Source organism: Schistocerca americana, chromosome 4, assembly GCF_021461395.2.
Source record: "Schistocerca americana isolate TAMUIC-IGC-003095 chromosome 4, iqSchAmer2.1, whole genome shotgun sequence".
NCBI lineage: Eukaryota > Metazoa > Arthropoda > Insecta > Orthoptera > Acrididae > Schistocerca > Schistocerca americana.
This window is the reverse complement of record NC_060122.1, coordinates 725,469,498-725,489,258: the sequence shown is the minus strand read 5'-3', so window position 1 is coordinate 725,489,258 and position 19,761 is coordinate 725,469,498. Positions and strand designations below refer to the sequence as shown.

General features: G+C 39.3%; 1 protein-coding gene across 1 annotated transcript in view; it reads right to left on the bottom strand.

Moving 5' to 3' along the window:
• The window catches only part of LOC124612717 (probable 2-oxoglutarate dehydrogenase E1 component DHKTD1 homolog, mitochondrial), a 348,152-nt gene that overhangs the window by 17,157 nt on the left and 311,234 nt on the right, over positions 1 to 19,761 (bottom strand). Inside the window, exons 17-18 of the mRNA XM_047141074.1 lie at positions 11,613 to 11,801; positions 11,311 to 11,396 (exon numbers count right to left, since the gene is read on the bottom strand). Of these exons, the coding sequence (XP_046997030.1) occupies positions 11,311 to 11,396; positions 11,613 to 11,801 (275 nt within the window). The remainder of the gene's footprint in view (positions 1 to 11,310; positions 11,397 to 11,612; positions 11,802 to 19,761) is intronic.

The following is a 19,761-nucleotide window of genomic DNA, read 5'->3' as shown; positions in this document are numbered from 1 at the left end:
TGCAAATGAGAGAAGTGAGAAGGAACCTTACATAACCTAGAATAAATTGAGACATTATTAACCATTACTAACCTGAGTGAGTGTAGTATGGATATGACTATGTAACAAATACTGAATGTGACTAGAGAAACCTGATGTTGAATTTTGTGAAACCTGAGTTGGAGATTATTGTAACAGAGCAGCAAAAGGCTGGCTTGGGAAACCGTAAGTTGACTTTAGTGAAGAGGAACCCAAATATGAATATGAACCATTCAAGTGCCCCAGACGCCAATAGAACAATTTTAAGATTAGTAGGTGTAAGGAATGTGTAGTGTTTATATGTGTTTTCAGATGTTGTTTTTCTTGTACAGGACTGCAGGAGATTGCCTGGAAAAAAATTGTATGTATATGAATAATTTTGTGTTTTGTAAGGTTACATGTTGTACCAGATTTGGAGAGCCATAAGCACTGGCTGAAATTTGAAGTTTATTTGTGTACCATTTGTTAGAAGTAATTTGTATACATTTATATGTAACAGTAACTTGTTTGATTCATTGTGATGAAAAAAGAAAAATTGAAGAAAAATTAATAGTAAATGTGCCACTTTGGAACTGCTTGTAGGAAAGTTAGTTCACTTTTAACTAAAAAAGGGTATTTGTAAATGGAAATATTGGAAAGAAAATTTTGCATGATGACTTGAAAAAGGAGGGTTATTCAGTAAGAGTCATGAAAACTATGATTAAAGTAATTTTGAGAGGGATATTGTGTTAGGTTAAGATGTAGCATTTAAGGATGGACTCTGAGGCCAGCTGAATTTTTCAGGTGCACTGGCGTAAGGTTGTAGTAGCACGAGATTTATATGGACCTCCAAAGCAGGACCGAGTCGGACAACGAGTGCTGGCAGAAGTGAAAAGTGTAAGTGTTCAGAGGTGACGCTCACCAAAGCGATTATGTTGTTAGTGTGCTTGTGATGTAAAAAGAGTGTATTGTAGGTTTGTTTCATTTTCAGCAACTTGTAAAAAAAAGAAATTAAAATATATATATATATATATATATATATATATATATATATTTTTTTTTTTTTTTTGAAGTTTATTTGTGTACCATTTGTTACTCCTAATGATCCGACTCCTCAAGACACCATCCAAATTGAACCCTGCCTGGAACAGTTCCGTCCTCCGTCACAGCGGGACCCACCTCCTCTTCCTCAATATCACCCTCTCCAAACCTTCCAGGAATTTCTGACTTCCAGCCTTGCATCTCAATCCTTCTTAAAAAACCTTAAGCCTACACCCAACATCACCACTGCTGAAGCCCAGGCTATCCGTGATCTGAAGGCTGACCGATCCATCGTCATTCTTCCGGCGGACAAGGGTTCCACGACCGTGGTACTTGATCGTCGGGAGTATGTGGCTGAGGGACTGCGTCAGCTTTCAGACAACACCACATACAAAGTTTGCCAAGGTAACCCCATTCCCGATGTCCAGGCGGAGCTTCAAGGAATCCTCAGAACCTTAGGCCCCCTGCAAAACCTTTCACCTGACTCCATCAACCTCCTGACCCCACCGACACCCCGCACCCCTACCTTCTACCTTCTTCCTAAAATCCACAAACCCAATCATCCCGGCCGCCCCATTGTAGCTGGTTACCAAGCCCCCACTGAACGTATCTCTGCCTACGTAGATAAACACCTTCAACCCATTACATGCAGTCTCCCATCCCTCATCAAGGACACCAACCACTTCCTTGAACGCCTGGAATCCTTACCCAATCTGTTACCCCCGGAAACCATCCTTGTAACCATTGATGCCACGTCCTTATACACAAATATTCCGCACGTCCAGGGCCTCGCTGCGATGGAGCATTTCCTTTCACGCCGATCACCTGCCACCCTACCTAAAACCTCTTTCCTCATCACCTTAGCCAGCTTCATCCTGACCCACAACTTCTTCACTTTTGAGGGCCAGACATACCAACAATTAAAGGGAACAGCCATGGGCACCAGGATGGCCCCCTCGTACGCCAACCTATTCATGGGTCGCTTAGAGGAAGCCTTCTTGGTTACCCAAGTCTGCCAACCCAAAGTTTGGTACAGATTTATTGATGACATCTTCATGATCTGGACTCACAGTGAAGAAGAACTCCAGAATTTCCTCTCCAACCTCAACTCCTTTGGTTCCATCAGTTTCACCTGGTCCTACTCCAAATCCCATGCCACTTTCCTTGACGTTGACCTCCACCTGTCCAATGGCCAACTTGACACGTCCGTCCACATCAAACCCACCAACAAGCAACAGTACCTCCATTATGACAGCTGCCACCCATTCCACATCAAACGGTCCCTTCCCTACAGCCTAGGTCTTCGTGGCAAACGAATCTGCTCCAGTCCGGAATCCCTGAATCATTACACCAACAACCTTAAAACAGCTTTCGCATCCCGCAACTACCCTCCCGACCTGGTACAGAAGCAAATAACCAGAGCCACTTCCTCATCCCCTCAAACCCAGGATCCCCCACAGAAGAACCACAAAAGTGCCCCACTTGTGACAGGATACTTTCCGGGACTGGACCAGACTCTGAATGTGGCTCTCCAGCAGGGATACGACTTCCTCAAATCCTGCCCTGAAATGAGATCCATCCTTCATGAAATCCTCCCCACTCCGCCAAGAGTGTCTTTCCGCCGTCCACCTAACCTTCGTAACCTGTTAGTTCATCCCTATGAAATCCCCAAACCACCTTCCCTACCCTCTGGCTCCTATCCTTGTAACCGCCCCCGATGCAAAACCTGTCCCATGCACCCTCCCACCACCACCTACTCCAGTCCTGTAACCCGGAAGGTGTACACGATCAGAGGCAGAGCCACGTGTGAAAGCACCCACGTGATTTACCAACTGACCTGCCTACACTGTGATGCATTCTATGTGGGAATGACCAGCAACAAACTGTCCATTCGCATGAATGGACACAGGCAGACAGTGTTTGTTGGTAATGAGGATCACCCTGTGGCTAAACATGCCTTGGTGCACAGCCAGCACATCTTGGCACAGTGTTACACCGTCCGGGTTATCTGGATACTTCCCACCAACACCAACCTATCCGAACTCCGGAGATGGGAACTTGCCCTTCAGTATATCCTCTCTTCTCGTCATCCGCCAGGCCTCAATCTCCGCTAATTTCAAGTTGCCGCCACTCATACCTCATCTGTCTTTCAACAACTTCTTTGCCTCTACACTTCTGCCTCGACTGACATCTCTGCCCAAACTCTTTGTCTTTAAATATGTCTGCTTGTGTCTGTATGTGTGGATGGATATGTGCGTGTGTGCGAGTGTATACCTGTCCTTTTTTCCCCCTAAGGTAAGTCTTTCCGCTCCCGGGATTGGAATGACTCCTTACCCTCTCCCTTAAAACCCACTTCCTTTCGTCTTCCCCTCTCCTTCCCTCTTTCCTGATGAGGCAACAGTTTGTTGCGAAAGCTTGAATTTTGTGTTTATGTTTGTGTTTGTTTGTGTGTCTATCGACCTGCCAGCGCTTTTGTTCGGTAAGTGTGTATATATATATATATATATATATATATATATATATATATATATATATATATATATATATATATATATATATATATGTCTAGAGTTAACTGATTGTAGGTCATCAGCCCTAGATATTGATGGATGAAATATATACAGAACCAGAAATGACTAATAATGGTTAAAGTAAATCTTTAATAGAAAAATATTAAGAAACAAAAATTTGTTAAGAAATTAAAAATTTTAGTTCCTCAGGAGGTGTGTGGCGTCGCAGCTAGTGTGCGTGCGCCCATTTGTCTATTAAAAGCTTTACTTCAGAATGTATGTGGGCTGCAATGTAAGCCGGTAGAGTATTATACAGTCAGTAACGGAAGAGTTGTGTCCTGCAGACTGACGTCACGACCATCTGTTGCAGCTGCGCGTGTGAAAGCAGTGGAGTGGCGCTGGCAGGCCACTTACATTATACGAAACTAAAAATATTAATAACTAATAAAGGAATAACCTGAGGAACGTCATATTTGATGTACAACTTTCTGTTGTGAAAACAAACAATATGTCAAAGTCTGAGATCAAAAATAGTTGTATTTTGGAAGTTAGTAAAATTCCATAAAAAAAAAAAACATAATTTTCCAACAGTCAAGAATTTAAATAAATACAGTGATGTAATAGTTCACCTTCAGTGACTATGTACGATGACCTGATAACACTTTCAGTGTTCATATATAAATTTGGAAAGTTTTTAGTTTCAGAAAACCTCTGTGACTTTTCTATATTAATAATTTCAAGAATTCTAAGTAAATATGTGTATTGTGTGTTAGGGTGTGTGTGAATGAGAATGCGTGCGTAAGAGTATGTGGGATGTTCGGTATTATTAAAACTCATTCATGTAATTCTCTACAGGAACTGGCAAGTGTTCCAACTCTGTAATGTGGGAACGAATCCACTAGTGGTTCCCCTACTAGTGAATGTCAGATATCCAAGTATGTGTGCTTATGTATAAGACATTCGCAACTACATAATAAATTTCCAGATGTAGAGTAAAGCTTATAGTTCATTTTGTTTTGTTTATTTAATTAGAGAGTTTTGTGTTACTTAATTTGATGACGTCAATGAGCCTAGAGAATTGGTTGGTGCTTGCTAGATTTTGGCGCGAGCCACGCCCTAGAAGTGAGTTCTCATTGGTTGTAAGTGCTGACAGCCAATGAGAAGCAAGACGGTTGGCCGCCTAGCGAGGTGAAATAGTTTTGAGTGTGGGAGAGTGAAAGGAGAGTCGCGAGCTAGCTTTGATTGGAGGCAGTTATGCTGGATGTGACTTTTCGCATTATGTGTAAGATGAAGTCTCGGGATGACTTCCGCGTTATGGTCTAGTGTTAATGGTATCTGGTACTGACCAGAAACTGTTTATGAAAACTTTAGAGTGTTGTGATAATTTGTTCTGACAAAAATCGCGAGTGAACTTTGAATTATATAGCGTGGCGGTACTGAGTATATTCATACTGAGTATTTTATGGCGAGCATAAACTTTAACTAAAGACAACCACTGAATATCATGTGCACAAGTACTCGTAATTGGCCAATCATTGACTGTGTTACAAGTAATTGGTTTCAGAATTTGGGAAGGTAAAAGTTCTGGCTGTTTTAGGTATGGTGATAACTGTGAGCAGAAACTTTAGTAATTTTCGTAAATGTGGGCTGATGATCTTGCTTAACAGCAATAAAGATCTACTGAAGGTTTAAATTTGAACTTCATGTTTAAAGTACGAGTGACACCCCCTTTCCGAATCATTTCTTTAAAGTACATAGAAAATTTTCAGCAAATTTTACTTATAGCGGCCTCCGGCGTGTAGCTATGAGGTTACAGTTTCCTCAACACTGCTTTTCTGTGATCTCGTAAGTAGCTGCAGTCAGGAGTTTATGTGCAAAAATCTACCACTGTAAAGAGGTAGGTGAACAAAAATTATAAAAGAAATAGCATTGCAGCAGCAACGTAAAATCCGTCGCAATTGGTGCATCGCACGCACGCACGTAAAAAATCCGTCGCAGGAGTACATCGAAAAAGTTCAAAGAAAGGCAAAGGCAGCACATTTTGTGTTATCGTGAAATATGGGAGAGAGTGTCACAGAAATGATACAGGATTTGGGCTGGAAATCATTAAAAGAAAGGCATTTTTTTGTTGCAACGGAATCTTCTCACAAAATTCCAATCACCAACTTTCTCCTCCGAATGCAAAAATATTTTGTTGACACTGACCTACATAGGGTGGAACGATCACCATGATAAATAAAGGGAAATCAGAGCTCGTACGGAAAGATATAGGTGTTCATTCTTTCCTCATGCCATACGAGATTGGAATAATAGAGAATTGTGAAGGTGGTTCGATGAAGCCTCTGCCAAGCACTTAAATGTGATTTGCAGAGTATCCATGTAGATGTAGATGTACAAAACTACTACATGTCAACATTTAAGCAGAGCTCTAGAGCATAAAATAATACAAATTTAACATAAAACAACAATTATCCTGCAGGTCAATCAGTTATGTATGCACATGCACAGGGGCACTTTCAACTGAAACAGTAAATGGTCTAAGATTAGCAGTGTCCTCAAAATGTTTAGAAAACTATCCCTGTAATTCTTTCAAGGACACAATGAATTCTTCAAACTTTGTGTTTTCTTTAATGCTAGTGAGCCTAGAGAACTGGATTGCATTTGTCAGAATGTGTCGCTTTCCACAATGTGATTTTCTTTTTAAACACATCCCCATAAAATGAGACAAAAGCTGCTTCTTTGCAATGTCTTATTGTGGGCAGTGTGCAGCCAAGTCCATTTAAACTGTGAGGTGTGCAACCCATTCCAGATGTTCTAATTTTTGTTCCTGCACTCTTTTTTCTTCGTGAATTCAACATTATCAAGTTTTAAGTTGAAAAATCATTACAGGCATGCTCCCTGACTTAACCAACATTCTTAATTTCAATGATTGCTTCACAGCCTTTGCCATCTGGATTCATCCCATCAACACCAGCTTTTCTGAATTGTGCATGTGGCAACTCTTCCTGTAATATATCCTGTGTTCCCATAACCCTCCTGGTCTCAAATTTCATTAATATTGTCCTTAACCCACCTATCACTTTCCCTGTTCCCGTTCCACATCCTTCTATTCCACAAGCACACCCCCAGTCTTTTTTGCTTCTCTCCTTTTCCGCCCCCCCCCCTCCCCCTCCCTGCACTCCATTGTTGAATCACTCAACTGCACCTAGCTGCCCTACCCTTTCTCCATCTTGTTCCTGTATGCTCCCACAAACAGCAGTTTACTGCCCCCACCTGTACCCTGCTCTCCCTCCCCCTTCCTGCGCCAGCCTCTTCCTTACACACATGGCCACTGTCTTTGGTTGAAGGGGTCAGATTGTGAGCAACTGCACATGATGGGAGAAATTGGTGGTGGGGACCACCAATTTCTCCCATCATGTGCAGTTGCTCACAGTCTGACCCCTTCAACCAAAGACAGTGGCCATGTGTGTGTGTGTGTGTGTGTGTGTGTGTGTGTGCTACATTTGCGTGAATGTGTGTGTGTATGTTTTCTGTTTCAGAAGAAGGCCTTCTAGGCAAAAGCTTACGTGTTCAATAGTCTTTTTGTGGTGCCTGTCTGTCGTTTAACATCTCTGCTATGTGGTGAGTAGCAAACTACTCTTTTCATAATTCTGTCACTGTTCCATCCTGGATATTCCAGTGTTTGATTTTGCCTAATGGCTTTTCTTCCATCCTGTAACCCAATGCTGTTTTTCTTTGTTAGTATTTTCTAATGCTCCTATACTCAGTGTCTGCCCTTTCCTTTCTCTTCTTTCCTGTGTTCTATATGTTGCCTTCCAAACAGCACTCCACCCTCTCACTTACGGGCCACACTGTATCAGCCATCCCCTCCACACACAACATGTGGCTACAAGACTGTGTTGATAGTTGGTGCAGAATCTCATGTGCCACATTACTCAAGCAAACATCATTAATCGTTGAACATTAAATTGATCACTCTCCTTGGGTCACTCTCATGTATTTTCGTTTGTTGTTTTCCTTACTTTCCTGTGTCACACGAACTTCTACCTCATCCTTTCCCCCCTCCCCCCACTCTTCCTGCCCTCTTATTCCAGTTCACACATACTAATCTGATGTGAACTAGGTACATGTGCTGTCCCCCACCTTCATATAAATCCACCCACAGACCTGAACCTCATGTTACAATCTTATTATTTATTTTTATCTTTGGTCTCATTGCATTTTCATGATGACTTTAGTTCACTTTTGCCTTTCCCTATTGGCCTACACCATCAGGTTTCATATTGCTTCTCCCTACATCATCTTTCCTCTTTTTTTTATTTTTCTCACGTATTTTAGTGCACTTTTGTGAAATTTTTTGCATGTATTTCTACGTTATTTACATATTTTTACGCATATTTATGCTCTACCACATATCCTTTTTCCTTCCATCTGTGTCAATACAGAAAAGTTTCCTTACCCCTAGCTGCAACCCAGTCCCACATACAGCTCCTGCACTGTTGCTTGGCTCATGGAACCTCCCCTCCCCCAAATATGACCTCTACCTGTCCAGATTCCACCAGTCCCCAACTCTCGCCAACACAGTCCCTCTGAACCATGTCAATCGGGCCCAAACCTCCTTACAGATACCTCCTCTTCATCCATAAAGTTCTGATATTGTGTGGTCCCAAATTCCTGGATCCCATCTAACACATAGCTCCTCCAGGAACTAGAACAAAATGCACAATGCCGACCTGTTCACTTTCTACTTCCACCTTGGACTACCACTATCCACCACATCTGCAGCAGCCTCCAAATCTCCCCCACATCACCTCATAGCAGACAAACCCTGTCTTGCAAACCTACTTCATTTACCCCACTCTCAAAAACTCCCTCCCCCCTCCCCACCACCACCATAGAGAATTCAGAATCTTAACAGACCCGAAACACAGTCATGAACCTTTCCTCCAAAAGCCTTAGCCCTGCAAAAGAATCAGTGCTTTCCAATGGCCTCATCTTTTCCTCCACTCCCAAATTCAACATTCTGGACTTGTTAAAGACTCTCTCCTTTTCCCAGCCTGTACAGTGGAAAAACCTTTTTTGCCACCAACCCTACTAATCAGACTTTACCTAAGACCAATGTGTTCCCTTTCTTACTCAGTCCACTCCTCCTGCCAACCATGATCCACCCCCACTGCCCCCAAATCACTCCATGTTAACTTTCCAGAATTTCTTAACCTTGAACCTTGCCTCACAATCATTCCTTAAATCCCTCAATATGCAAACCAAACTTAAATGAACAGAAAAAATCGCAATCCACCACCTAAAATCTGATCCCAACCTTATCATCCTATCTGCTGACAAATGCACCACCACTGTTGTTTTGAACTGCAAGGATTATCTGACAGAAGGATGCTGCCAGCTGTCAGTTTGATCCAACCACCAACCCTTCAACAGTGACCCCATTCCAGACACCTAACAGGATCTCCAGTCTCTCCTCAAATCCTTAGGCCCATCTGAACCTCTCCCAGTTATCTCTCTCTCTTCTCAACCCTGCCACTCCCCGCAGTCCTACCTTCTACATGCTTCCTAAAGACCATAAACACAACCACCCAGGATGCCCCATAGTAGCCAGTTACTGTGCCACCAGTGAGACAATCTCTGCTCTCATGGACCAGTACTCTCAGCCTATTTCCTGCAACCTATCCTCCTATACAAAAGATACCAACCATTTCCTCCACAGATTCTCCACAGTTCTTGTTCCTTTACAACATGGTGCTCTGCTCCTCACTATTGATGCCACCTCCCTTTACACTAATATCCCTAATACCCAAGGTCTAGCCACTATTCAACTCTACCTTTCCCAGTGGCATATGGATTCCAAACTTACGACTTCCTTCCTGGTCCCCATGACCAACTACATCCTCACCCACAATTAGTTCTCCTTTGAATGCCTCTCCTACATACATATCCAGGGTATGGCAATGGGCACACACATGGCACTATCCTACGCCATTCATTTGCCATCTAGAGCAATCCTTCCTAACCATCCAGAAGTTCACCCCTCACTTGTTTCAGATTCACTGAGGACCCCTCACCTGGTTCAGATCATTGATGTCATCTTCATGATCTGGAATGAAGTTGAGGACACCCTATCCACATTCCTTCAGAACCTCAACACCTTCTCTCCCATTTGCTTCATCTGGTCCTCATCGGCCCAAAAAGCACCTTCCTCAATGTTGGCCTCCACCTGCATAAGTACCTCCATCCATATCAAACCTACCAACCACCAGCAATACCTCCACCAAGAAGTCTGTTCCATACAGCCTAGCCACCCACGGCTGTTGCATCTGTGGTGAGAAGCAGTCCCGCTCAAAATATACCAAGGGTCTCAATAAAGCCTCCACAGACCGTAATTACCCTCCCAACATTGTACAGAAACAGATCTCCCATGCCTTATCCCTCCAGTCACCCAGCACCTTCCAAAGCCCCACCATCCAGCCATAGAGAAGCATTCCCTTCATTACTCAATACCACTCAGGACTGGAGCAACTCAATCACATTCTCCACCAGGGTTTCCACTACCTCTTGTCATGCCATGAAATGAGGTTCTCTTACCCACTATCCTCCCCATCCCTCCCACAGTGGTTTTCCACCACCTACCAAACCTACATGATACCCTCGTCCATTCGTACACAAGTCCTGTTCCCAACTCCTTTGTCTCATGTCTCATATCCCTGTAATAGACCTAGAAGCAAGAGATGTTCTTACATCCTCCCATCACCATCTACTCCAGTCTGATCACAGGCATCACTTATTGATCAAAGGCAAGGCTACCTGTGAAAACAGTCATGTGATCTACAACATAAGCTGCTACCACTGTGCTTCATTCTACGTGGGCATGACAACTGGCAAGTTGTCTGTCCGCATGAATGACCAAGAAACAGCTGGACCATCCAGTTGCTGAGCACACTGCCCAACACAATGTCCTTAATTTTAATGACTGCTTCACAGCCTGTGCCATCTGTATCCTTCCTACCAACACCAGTTTTCTGAACTGCATAGGTGGGAACTCTCCCTTAAATATATCCTGCATTCCCATAACCCTCCTTGCCTCACCCTTCCTTATCAAGTGTTCTTCACTCACCTATCCCCTTCCCTGTTCCCACTCCACAGCCTTCTGTTCCACATGCAAACCCACAGTCTTTTACTTGTCTCCTTTTATAGCTAAATCTATGAGCAAACATCCATGGGTGTACTGCCAGTTGGACACAATGAACCGGCAGTACACCCGTGCACTGTTCGATCAACAATTACGCCAGGAGAAACTCAACAACTAAATCTATGAAAATTCGTCTTTCAGTCCTCAGTTACATATAAAGAAATATGTATTAGGGGATGAAAGTTTCTACAGAAATGTCTCCATGAGAATACAAAAGGCATGATTAACAAAAACATTGGACTCCAATTACCACACTTGCTTTTGGTTAGAAGTACATTTAGAAAAGACTGTGGTTCTAAGGCCTTAATTATTGTAGAAGTTTAGAAGGTGTTGCAATTTGTGAACAACATAGAAATTCAATTTAAAAAAAATCTGTGCAGATCATGCAGTCTGCACAAGTGAAGCAGCAGGCACTAAGGTAGTTTATAATAATTGCCCAAACCCAAAATTCCAAACAGCAACTTCAAGGAATAATACAAAATATAATCACAGAATATAACTTTACTAATAGGCCTTGACTCTCCACCTATATAATCTTTAATTATTCAGTGTTCATCATACCTTTCTACCAAGAAGATTTTCAAATCGAGTTCTTGCAAAATTCCATGCACCCATGTTCTGATGTTCTTCTTGACTCCAAATGAACACTACAACCAGAAAAAAATATGTTGAACACAATGATATCCTTACATTTCTTCAGCATCTCTAGATTGATCTAATGTTCAAACTTCAAGCACCCATGTGCACATTTACTCAACTGCCAATCACGAATAAAATCAAGAAGAATGTCAATGAATGACACATTTTGCCTTCCGCAACATCTAGGTGCATCAAACATATTTGCATCTAGGACTTCCATTTACCTTTTGCAAACTTATATTTTGCAATTTCCTGTTGTAACTGCTTAAGAGGAAAAGGTGACAGTCCTTCCACTCTCACAATTGCGACATCTTTCACGTTCAACTTCTGTCTCTGTGCTTCCAGAGCATAGTAATGTTTTCCACTGACAAATATAATTTTTGTTACATTCTGTGCATTCACTTTATCATCCCCTGGAAAAAATAAAACCTTCATTATCTGTGTCAGGTTGTACTACAAACACTGCATAACAACTTAACTTTCAAAACATTGATTAACTAAGAAGAGTCTGAATCATTATACTGTATTTAGACACCTGCACACAATGTTTACAATGATTTCATGAGACCTACAAGAACCACATGCATAAATTAAACCTCATTAATTTATTAAGAATGCAATCAATGCATAAAGTATATTTCAGAACTTTATGTACAATATAATATTATAAAATGAAAGCTGTCATGAAGTTCACATTGGCATTTACATAAAGTGTTAAATTGAGAAAATTTTCTGCCACTCATTTGACATAAAATGTATATCTATTCACACTGAAAGGAGTGCATGGTTTCATTAATCTGAAGTACAGGAACATCTACATCTACTTTTACATGGATACTCTGCATATCACATTTAAGTGCCTGGCAGATGGTTCATCAAACACTTTCTAAATAATTATCTATTATTCCAGTCTTGTACAGCATGTGGAAAAAAACAAACACCTATATCTTTTTGTGTGAGTTCTGATTTCCCTTATGTTATTAAGGTGATCGTTTTTCCTGATGCAGGTCAGCATGAACAAAGTATTTTCATATTTGGAAGAGAAAGTTGGTGATTGAAATTTCCACCACAATGAAAAACACCTTTGTTTTAGTGATGGCCACCTCAAATCCCGTATCATTTCAGTGACACTATCTCCCCTATTTTGTGATAATACAAGATGCGCTGCCCTTCTTTGAACTTTCTAGGTGTACTCTGTCAATCCCATCTGATAAGGATCCTACACCACACAGCAGTATTCTAAAAGAGGATGGAAAATCGTAAAGCAGGCAGTCTCTTTAGTAGATCTGTTACATTTTCTAAGTGTCCTGTCAATAAAATGTAGTCTTTGGTTAGCCTTTCCCACAATATCTTCTATGTGTTCCTTCCAATTTAATTTGTTCATAATTGTAATTCCTAGGTATTTATGGTAGTATAATATAGATTTGACTGATTTATCGTTGTAACTGAAGTGTAACAGACTCCTTGTAGCACTCATGTGGATGACTTCACACTTTTCTTTATTTAGGGTCAATTGACAATTTTGCACCATTCAGATATCTTTTCTAAATTGTTCTGCAATTTGTTTTGATCTTCTGATGACTTTATAAGTCGACAAATGACAGCATCATCTGCAAACAACCCAAGATGGCTATTCAGATTGTCTTCTAAATATTTTATATAGATAAGAAACAGCAAAGAGCCTATAACACTACCTTGGGGAATGCCAGAAATCACTTCTGTTTTACTCAATGACTTTCCGACAATTACTATGAACTGTGACCTCTCTGACAGGAAATCATGAATGCAGTCACATAAATGAGACGATATTCCAAAAGCATGCAATTTCACTACAAGCTGCTTATGTGGTACAGTGTCAAAAGCCTTCTGGAAGTCTAGATGGAATCAATTTGAATTTCCTTGTCAATAGCACTCAGCACTTTGTGTGAGTAAAGAGCTAGTTGTGTTTAACAAGAACAATGTTTCCTAAACCCATGCTGACTTGCATCAATAGACCATCTTCTTCAAGGTAATACCTAATCCTGCTGCATATCAATGTTAATGATATGGACCTGTAATTTAGTGGATTATTCCTAGTACTTTTCTTGAATATTGGTGTGACCTGTGCAACTTTCCAGTCTTTGGATACAGACCTTAAGTTGAGCAAATGATTGTATATGAATGTCACATAGGAGCTACTGTAGCAGCATATGCCGAAGAAAACACATGAAAGTAACAATTCACATCTCATCATGCCCCGTCAAAGAAAAATTTCCTTCAACACTCTTCTCATGTTTTGGTGCAGGAAGAGGTTCACCAATATATCTGCCACTTTGCACTCTGCTGGTTGATATTATAGGTTCAGTGAGTGAACAATTCAAAGAGTTTGATGTATATAATGAAACTTTATGTGGATGTGTTTTGTTTTTGAATGAAAAATTAGATTACATGCTGACTTTCCTGAAGATTAATTGTCATTAAATTATTTTATGAATGCAACAAGAAAATCTCTTCCTTTGCTGCTTCAGTGAAGCTCTTGTATTGAGTAGCCATTGATGACAGAGCAATGGCTCTATGGTTGTGTGAACACCTTGATGATATTTGATGATATCTGATTACTTTATTAGTCGATAAACAACAGCGTCATCTGCAAACAACCTAAGATGGCTACTCAGATTGTCTCCTAAATCTTTTATATAGGTAAGAAACAACAAAGGGCCTATAACACTACCTTGGGGAAGTCCCACAATTAGGACCTACACAACTGGAGATTACCATTATCATTGAGACAGGTCATTACCTTGAGATTTAATTGACTCATAATGTCAATCCAATGAAAAGCTTAGAGTAAGATTATTATCTATTTTAATGTTTGTGTCTGTTCAAGAACAATTATGAATGAAGTTTTGTGGAATATAACTTACTGTATTTTATAATGGGTTCTGTAGGTTTAATTTATTAACTGTTAAAATCTAATTAGAGGTTTTTACAATCTTCTGTTGGATGGTAATAATAATTGGTATGGACTTTTTACAAGGGGATTTGTACTGTTTTGAATTTACTGAATGCTACATTTGAGTCTGTATCAATTTTTTTGGGAAGGATGTTAGTTCAACTAGATATAAGCAGTCAAGCCACTTGCTTATCCTGACTTGTCTAAAGGATTTAAAACAAGCAAAAGGTGTACCAAGCTAACAAGTCGACCCTCTTTGTCATTTAGTCCATGTATTGGACAGAAGTTATTACTTTCCTTGCTACTGTCTCCATAGGATTTCAATAGTAGTGTGTTACAATCAGTTTCAGTGCCTGTGGGTACGAAGCTGGTGGTGTCCTCTCTGTAGAATTGGTGGACATCTCTGTCCTCTGTCTCAACACTAAAGGCACCTTCCCATAAGGTATTCTTACTTTACTGCAATATCTTTGCACTATGGTAATTGTTGAGTAATAGATGTGAGTAGCAGCTAGCATGCTGAATGGTTGTTGTGGCTGGAGTGCTGAGATATAAAGAAATAGTTTGGAAGTATATGAAAAGCTGGAGTGATAAAGTGTTTGTATATATATTGTAAAGAGGAGGCAAGTTCAGTGTAATAAATAGTGTTTTGATGCAACTGTCGATTGTGGAGAGTTATTTACTTCATACTGATGATTGTTGCATTGTTTGCCTTCAAACTTATCTGTTTGCTATTTACTCCTCCCCTCTGATTAGAGCCTTACGTGTGGTGACTGAGACAGGATACTCTTCAGTGTAGAAGTTCATGATGAGGATAAGCTGGGAGAGCTATTAAAAAGTTGAATTATGATCACAAAACAATCAAAGGCATGTGCCAACCATAGTCAGGATGGTACCTATTGCTGAGTGGTCAAGCAGTGAAGCAGACCAGAAGTCAGAATGGATTTGAATAGAATAATAAAAATGTGAATTACATAAATGGAATGTATTTGCAAAAACGAAATGTCAGAAGGAACTAAAAGAACACCTAGGAGCAGCCTTTAAAGTCATAGAGCACACCATGCCACACAGTAGTAAAAGTGCAAAATGACAAGAAGTAAGTTTATAAGGAAAAAAGTAGTTTTTGCAAAGAAATGCTGAGAGAACAATTGACTGAAACAGTCATAAATTTTGAGTGTGAATAACAGATGAGAATTCAAAGTGACTGTACTTTACATGTCTGTTCACACTGTTAAGACTGAACTATTACAAAATTATTCATTATGGTTGAAACTGGAGATAATGCTACATGCAATGGCATGTGTTGTTGAGAGTCAAGTAAAGGACAACAGAAGAAGAAAACAGTTATTAGAGAATTATAAATAACAAAGGTATTCAAGGCATTAATGGAAAAATAGGAAAAAGGGCTAGAGGCATTAATGGAAGAATGATGGAGAGCATATGAAGAAAAATTGAGAAAAAAGGAATAGAATTTTGGCCAAAGGAATTACAGAATTTGAAGGATTTTCATTGTCATCATCTAATAAACCAGAAGAAGATACACCCAGATGCGAAGATTTAGAAATTGAAAATCAAGAAACAGCTTCTGAAAGAGACCTACTAAAACAAAACAAATAGAAACAGCTAGAGATATGAATGAAGAAATCTGCGTGAGTACAGATTTAGGTCACGAAGACTGTTTGAAAGAAAAAAAATCAATACACAAGCAGAGGACCATAGTGGAACTGAAACACAGGAAGAAATGTTAACTATGGAGTCCTTAGTTGTCCCAAATATATATGTGGATGACACATCAGGAGCAGACTGGATGACTGAATCAAAGTAGAGGTTAATTTAGGAGAAAACACAGTGAAGATTTGCAAGGGCAAAAGAGAACAGACAGCTGCATTTAAAGGTAACAATACTACAGAAGATATTTAGCCATTTGTGAGAATATACTATGAAGACTATGGGAAGCAAGCACAAATGGATCACATAAAATATGGCAGTTTAAAACAGCATCTAGATGCGGAAGAAAGCCCCATTAAAGAAGAGATAAACACTCAGAAAATCACAGAGAATTGTACCAAAACTGAAGAAAAGAGACCAAAATACCACAAAAGGCAAGTAAACCCAAAAAGGGCATGTTAAGAGAGAAGATGGAAGTATGGATGAGACGAGGAAGCCAAGTGAGACAGGGGACTCAAAACTATTTCATAAATGTCATATATTTGCCACTGAAGTACAAATAGAACTTATTTTATTGTATGAGAAAGAACAGTAAAAGGAAGAAGAAAGATGGCAGACTGAAAACTTCATTACACTGTAGTGACAGCCAGGACTAACTTTATAAGTGTGAATGACAGTTAATTTTTTTAATGTTATTTATGGATGGACACTTAGGTGCAGTTTGCTTTACTTCTTCAAGTTAACAACATGTCAAGAGCCAGCAACATCAGTGAATCTAGACATTAATACAATGGAGGGACTGTCCCCCTGATGAACTCCGATGATTATGGCAGATCAATGGCTACTGCTTCTCAACATGACCACCTGGTTTACCACGTGAGACCCATGAATGCCCTTACATGATGGACCATGAGTGGCATATCAACAATGCCTCAAACAAAAGTGTTTGTGTATAGTGCAAGTGAGGCAAAATGTGTATTTCATGTTATGTTTTTTAATTGTATTGTTCGGTTTCTGTACTATTTTCTTTCAGCTGATGAAGTTGAACTAGAGACATAAATTGACTGATAATATAGATGTTGCATTGAATAATAAAGTGATCGATTTCTCATGTCTAGTTGTGACATTTGATTGTTAATCTTATTTTGTATTTTGTTCATCTGCTATGGTTAAAGAAATCAGAGGATTCTGAATCAAATGAGTATGAGTTCTGGTTAGCAGGTGTACCTGTAAAGTGGGTAAGAGCCTGCATTAGTTCTAAACAATTAACAAATTGTCTAGTACCTTACTAATGTGGAACACTTATGAAGTAAGTTAGTTTCTGATTTTCTTAGTTTCCAATTTTATTATCTACAAGTTTTTGCCTATTCTTGTTTGTTGTTTTTCAAATATTTTTCGCCAAATTTGAAAAAGAAGTTGATAGAGGAATGTAAGGTATCCTTGTGTTACTGTTATGTTATGTTATGTTATGTGGTTTATTCATCTCATTACATACAATTTTCAAATCATTTGATTTGATGTACAGGAGACATGTCAAGGTTTACAAAAGAAACTTTTTTCACTTTTTTAAGAGAACTACAAAAGTTTACATTATATTTTACATTTCTAAGTTACAGCTACACATGTACATAAAATAATAAATGTATTACAATCCCTGTGTTCAGATTGTGAAGCTGTCCTCAATTAATTCATCGACAGAATAATAACACTTTTCCATCAGGAGAGTAAAGAGCAATCTTTTCAGTGAACCAATCTCCATTTTAAATATATTACTGCCTTTTATTTTATTGAAAATTTTTAACCCCATATACTCTGGCGTTTGGGCATAAAGTTTTAAACGATGTGTTGGAAGTTTGAAGTTATCTCTGTGGCGAGTGCTGTAGTTGTGGTCAAAACGGAAATTGTCTAGTGTATGTTGATTTCTATATAGGAACACCACCATCTCATATATGTAAAGTGAGGGGATAGATAGTACTTTTAAATTTTTTAACAGTGGTCGACAGGATTCCCGTTTTTTTGCAACACACATGTTTCTAATTACTTTCTTTTGTAATACTAGGAGCCTAGTGACATTTGCTGAATTTCCCCAGAAGATTATGCCATAACGAATAACTGACTCAAAGTAGCAGTGATAAACTATCTTTCTGGTATCTATGTTTGTGGCACCTGACAAAATACACATTGCAAATGCTAAGTTGTTCAGTTGATTTGCTAAGTAATCTATGTGTACCTTCCAATTTAAATTTTTGTCAAGATTTAGGCCTAAGAACTTCACGTGGTTTGCTTCTGTGATATCCTGATCATTGCAAGTTATCTTTATTTCACTCCTTTCTACTGATTTAGCTTCAAATTGCATCATTTTGGTTTTAGTTACATTTAGTTTTAGTCCATTTTGATAGAACCAAGATTCAAGTTTTTCTAAAGTGTTTTTGGCTTTTTCTGGAATATTTTCAGATACCTCATTTTCAATTAGAACTGATGTATCATCAGCAAATAAGACTGAATGAACATCAATAGCAAGTGGTAGGTCATTTACGTAAAAAAGAAACAGATAGGGACCCAATATCGAACCTTGTGGGACTCCTTGGGTAACTGTTTTCCAATCTGATGAATAATTGGTTCCATTTGAAGTTAAAATTACTCTTTGTTTCCTACCTGACAGGTAAGAGCTAAACCATTTTACAGCAGTGTCTCTGATTCCATACATCTGTAATTTGTGGAGGAGTAATGCATGGTTCACTGAATCAAAAGCTTTAGTCAGATCACAGAAAATACCTGTGACCTTTCTACCTTTATCTAACGTGGAGCATATTTTTTGGATAAACTCATTTATAGCATTCGCAGTGCTTTTACCCTGTTGGAATCTGAACTGGTTTTTAAAAATTATATCATTTACAGTAAGAAAGTTATTAATTTGTTTTGCTGCAATCTTTTCAAACACTTTAGAGAAGACCGGCAAGAGAGAGATAGGGCGGTAATTCCCCATATCTTCTGTCGATCCTTTCTTGAATAGAGGTTTGATCTCACCATATTTCAATACCTCTGGAAAGCATCCCTGTTCATAAGATTGATTTATAATAGTTGACAGTGGTTGGGAAATAATATCATACACATACTTGATTACAGATGTTGTTATTTCATCCCACCCATGTGAGGTTTTGTTTTTTAGAGACAATATTTCCTTTCCCACATCCCTTTGGGTTATTTTTTCAAATTGTTTAAAAGATGTGTTCTGGCTGTTTTCCAAATTTGTGATGCCCTGATAGAATGTCATATCCACATCCGATCTTACTACGTTTATGAAGAATTCATTGAAACAACTTGACATCTGAACAGGGTTTACTATAATTTCATTTTCATGTCTAATTTTCAAAATCTCATGAATTTTTACTTTGGCTCCTAGTTCAGACTGAACAACTGACCACACTGCTTTTGTCTTATTTCTGTGTTCTCGTATGAATTTATTATTTGCCATTTTTTTAGCTGCCGCTACAACTTTCCTAAATACAGCTTTATACTCTTTGCCCTAGAGTATCTCTGAGTAATAGAGTTGAGTAGCTGTTAATGTGCCAAATGCTGTTATGGCTAGAATTCCAACATATAACGCAATAGTTTTGAAGTATATGAACAGCTGGAGAGCTAAAGTGTTTGTATTTATATTGTAAGAAAGTGCAAGATCAGTTTAATCTGACTTTGGCATCTATCTTCTTTTTAGATTCTAAACAGCCCTGACTCCACCTATGTTTTCTTCCTTTCCTAAAGGCACCATTCTATGT